This window comes from Phytophthora parasitica, assembly GCF_000247585.1.
Source record: "Phytophthora parasitica INRA-310 unplaced genomic scaffold supercont2.105, whole genome shotgun sequence".
NCBI lineage: Eukaryota > Oomycota > Peronosporomycetes > Peronosporales > Peronosporaceae > Phytophthora > Phytophthora nicotianae.
The window spans coordinates 9,024-12,343 of record NW_008649091.1 but is presented as its reverse complement, the minus strand read 5'-3'; the positions used below and the strand labels follow the sequence as shown (position 1 = coordinate 12,343).

The following is a 3,320-nucleotide window of genomic DNA, read 5'->3' as shown; positions in this document are numbered from 1 at the left end:
TTTTTTTTTTCTTCTGATTTTTTTGACATGCAATTCGTATATCCTCATTCTCGCTTGCTTAGGTGGACAAAGATAAGGACCGAGCTTCGGACATTGATTTCACTAAGGAAGACCTGGAGCAAATCAGCCACATCATCAACCAGGGCAACGTCTTCGATCGCCTCGTGCACTCGCTGTGCCCCGGAATTTATCGGAATGATATCGTAAAAGCAGGTTTGATCCTCGCATTACTCGGTGGAACGCGGAATTCGGACGAGAAAGACACCACGTGTGTACGCAGAGCAGATTCCCATGTGCTGGTTGTTGGAGATCCTGGTCTGGGTAAGAGTCAGATGCTTCGAGCTGTATCCATGGTAGCGCCACGAGCTGTCTATGTCGGTGGAAACACAACGACAACGACAGGATTGACCGTTACAATGGTGAAAGACGGATCTGGTGACTACGCGCTGGAGGCTGGAGCTCTCGTTCTGGCAGATCAGGGTGTGTGCTGCATTGACGAGTTCGATAAAATGGGAATCGACTATCAGGCGCTACTGGAAGCCATGGAGCAACAAAGTATCAGTATTGCCAAAGCAGGAATCGTTTGCAATTTGAATGCGCGGACATCAGTCATCGCCGCTGCAAATCCAAGCGGTGGCCACTACGATCGCAGTCGGTCGGTTGGAGAAAACCTCAAAATGAAAGCTGCACTACTGTCTCGCTTCGACCTGGTCTTTATCCTGTTGGACCGACCAGATGAAGAAAGAGATCGACTGTTGTCAGAGCACGTGATGAACTCACATGCACGTGGCAAGCAAAAATCAAGAAAAAGGACGCGAGATAGCAGTGCTACGACCTCTTGGAGCTCCAACAGCTACGTTGACGAACCCGTAAATGGATACGAAGACATTCAAGAGTCTGGACGTCGTATGCTGTCACACCGTCTGCGTCAGAACGCGTCCGAGTACAGTATGAACCCGGTCCCCCTTTACTTTGTACGTAAGTTCATTGCCTACGCTCGTCGATATGTGCATCCACGGCTGTCGTCCGAAGCCGCTGCTGTCCTCCAGAAGAAGTACCTGGAGCTGCGTTCAGCGGGCGAAGGTCAACAGAATCCGACGGACAGTATTCCGATTACAACACGTCAGCTCGAGTCGATGATTCGTCTGTCCCAAGCTCGTGCTCGAGCCGAACTCGCTGAAACGGTATCCGCTGAACACGCACAAGACGTCGTTGACATCATGCAGGAGTGTCTGCTGGACACGTACATTACGGAGGATGGGAACCTGGACTTCGGACGCAGTGGAGGGATGAGTCTGGCCAAGAAGGTCAAGGCCTACGTCGCAAGACTCATGAAAGCTGCAGCCAGGCGCAACACTTCGTTGTTTTCAATGGAAGACTTGCTCGAAGTTGCTGACAGCATGGGACTCAAGGTGGATGACTTCCGTGACTTCGTTGACATCCTACGGAACGAATGTTATTTACTCAAGAAAGGCCCAGGACAGTTCAAAGTGCAAGTTTCATCGTACAACATGATGTAGCCAATTTTGACTGCATGACAGAGATCTAGAATTACTATCGCTCACTATCGTTCACGAACGTGGGCTTTTACTAGTGGTTATTTTATTAATTCCGATGGAAGTACTAAGTCGCAACAACAGCAAATGTATCACTCAGGTTGATAACGGCTAGCTTCGATCTAGAAATCCATTTGTCCAATCTCGCACACGTTGCTCCGTGACGACCGGGTATAGCTTATCGTGGCGGGCACTATGATAACAGAAGTTCTCAAGCAACCGCATTTCCTATATTTTTAGATGGCCACATTTGCGTATTTCAATATCTTCAATTTACAGATGTCTACATTTCCGTCCATACTGCCCTTCCTACCATTCTGGTTCCTCCAGACAAGTGACCATACCTCATGCACGACAAGCGTCCGCAGGAGGAACTAATGATTGATTTTACCGCTCACGTAGATGTGCCTGAAAGGAACACATCGCAACCTCGCGATGTAGGTGCTCATGTTCAAGAGTTGGGCCGTGACGACACGAACGAGCACATCGACCTCACTGAAGATTCGGCAGTAGCATCGTCCGGTCAATTTCCACGTTGAAATGCAAGAAAAAAATCAGCAGATCTCAGCGCTAAAGAAGGCGCTGGACCAAGCTACTAACGAGCTAACCACTTTCGGGACAACAACCGCAGGTTTCTGGACGAGCAAGAGGCAGCACTCACATGCCCAGTCTCGAGATATTCGAGAATCCGGTGGTGACTGAATGCCGCGGCAAAACCTTTTCATAGGGAGCGCTAAGTGAGGTTTTTAGATGGAATCCTCAACGTCCAATGTGTCGCGCACCCGCAGTGCCAATTCACGCAAGCCGTGATATTGCAAATCTGGTCGAGCTCGCCAAGCACGGCGGAGGGCGGAGCGATTACCAAAAAACTTCCTTACCGACGTTAAGCAGAAGACGACACTTGTTCTCCACTCAGCAAGTTTGGGATTGAGGTAGGGAAAACCTCAGTCGGTGACAACCCCCCTCTGGTTAAGCTGTCCTATACTAACTGCAGTATTGTCTGTGCTGCACTCGTCCCAGTGAGATTCTGCAACTTCAACAGACCGTTGCGTCCACTAAACTCCTGCTGCAGCTAACTGTCGTGTGACGGAGCACGATATTATCTCCAGACTCGAACACTCCCACTTCGAGGTCCGCCATCTTGACTCCTGCTGACTCGACTTTAAGTCTCCTTGGCACTGCCTTCAATCCTTGGCAACGGTACCACATTCAGGCGCTCGCGCAAGTTCGTAAACTGCGTCGATCCAAGAGGCTTAGTCAATATATCCGGCAGCATATCCTTCGTAGGACAGTAACAGACATCAAAGTCTCCACGCTCATAGAGATCTCTGATCTTGTGAAACTTCAGATCTACACCCTTGACCTTGTAGTTTCCCTTCGTCGATTTAATCAACTTGATCATAGACGGTTATCTTGGTACAAAACAGTCGGGCGTCGACGACGGAGTTTCAGCTCCTCACAAAGATTGTGCGTCCAAACTATCATCACTGAGCACTCAGCAGCAGCGACAAACTCGGAACTACACGTGTCATCGTGTGTCATTGATTGCTTATGGCTTTTGTAGGCGTACGTACATCCATTCATTTGTAGCACAAATCCAGTAATTGACTGGCGATCATCTTTCTCTACACCGAGATCAGCATCAGCATACGCAGTGAAATGCAGATCAGGGCTGGTAGGTTTCTCCCACAACAAGTCATAGTCACGAGTCCCTTGCAAGTAACGCAACACCCTCTTTCCCATCACATAATGCTCATGGTATAC

The 3,320-nt window shown here is 49.2% G+C and overlaps 2 protein-coding genes across 2 annotated transcripts; both read left to right on the top strand.

Annotated features, from left to right (window-relative positions):
* Positions 1–27: 27 nt before the first annotated feature.
* Positions 28–1,657, top strand: PPTG_19179 (hypothetical protein; the record flags this gene model as incomplete). Its single annotated transcript, XM_008917534.1, has 2 exons — positions 28–36; positions 63–1,657. The coding sequence occupies 2 exons, from the start codon at positions 28–30 to the stop codon at positions 1,518–1,520; spliced, it is 1,467 nt and encodes a 488-aa protein (XP_008915782.1). The 3' UTR covers positions 1,521–1,657.
* A 246-nt stretch (positions 1,658–1,903) lies between these two features.
* PPTG_24524 (hypothetical protein) lies at positions 1,904–2,095 on the top strand (the record flags this gene model as incomplete). Its single annotated transcript, XM_008917552.1, has 1 exon — positions 1,904–2,095. One exon carries the CDS (start codon positions 1,904–1,906, stop codon positions 2,093–2,095), a length of 192 nt encoding a protein of 63 aa, XP_008915800.1.
* Between the last annotated feature and the right edge of the window lie 1,225 nt (positions 2,096–3,320).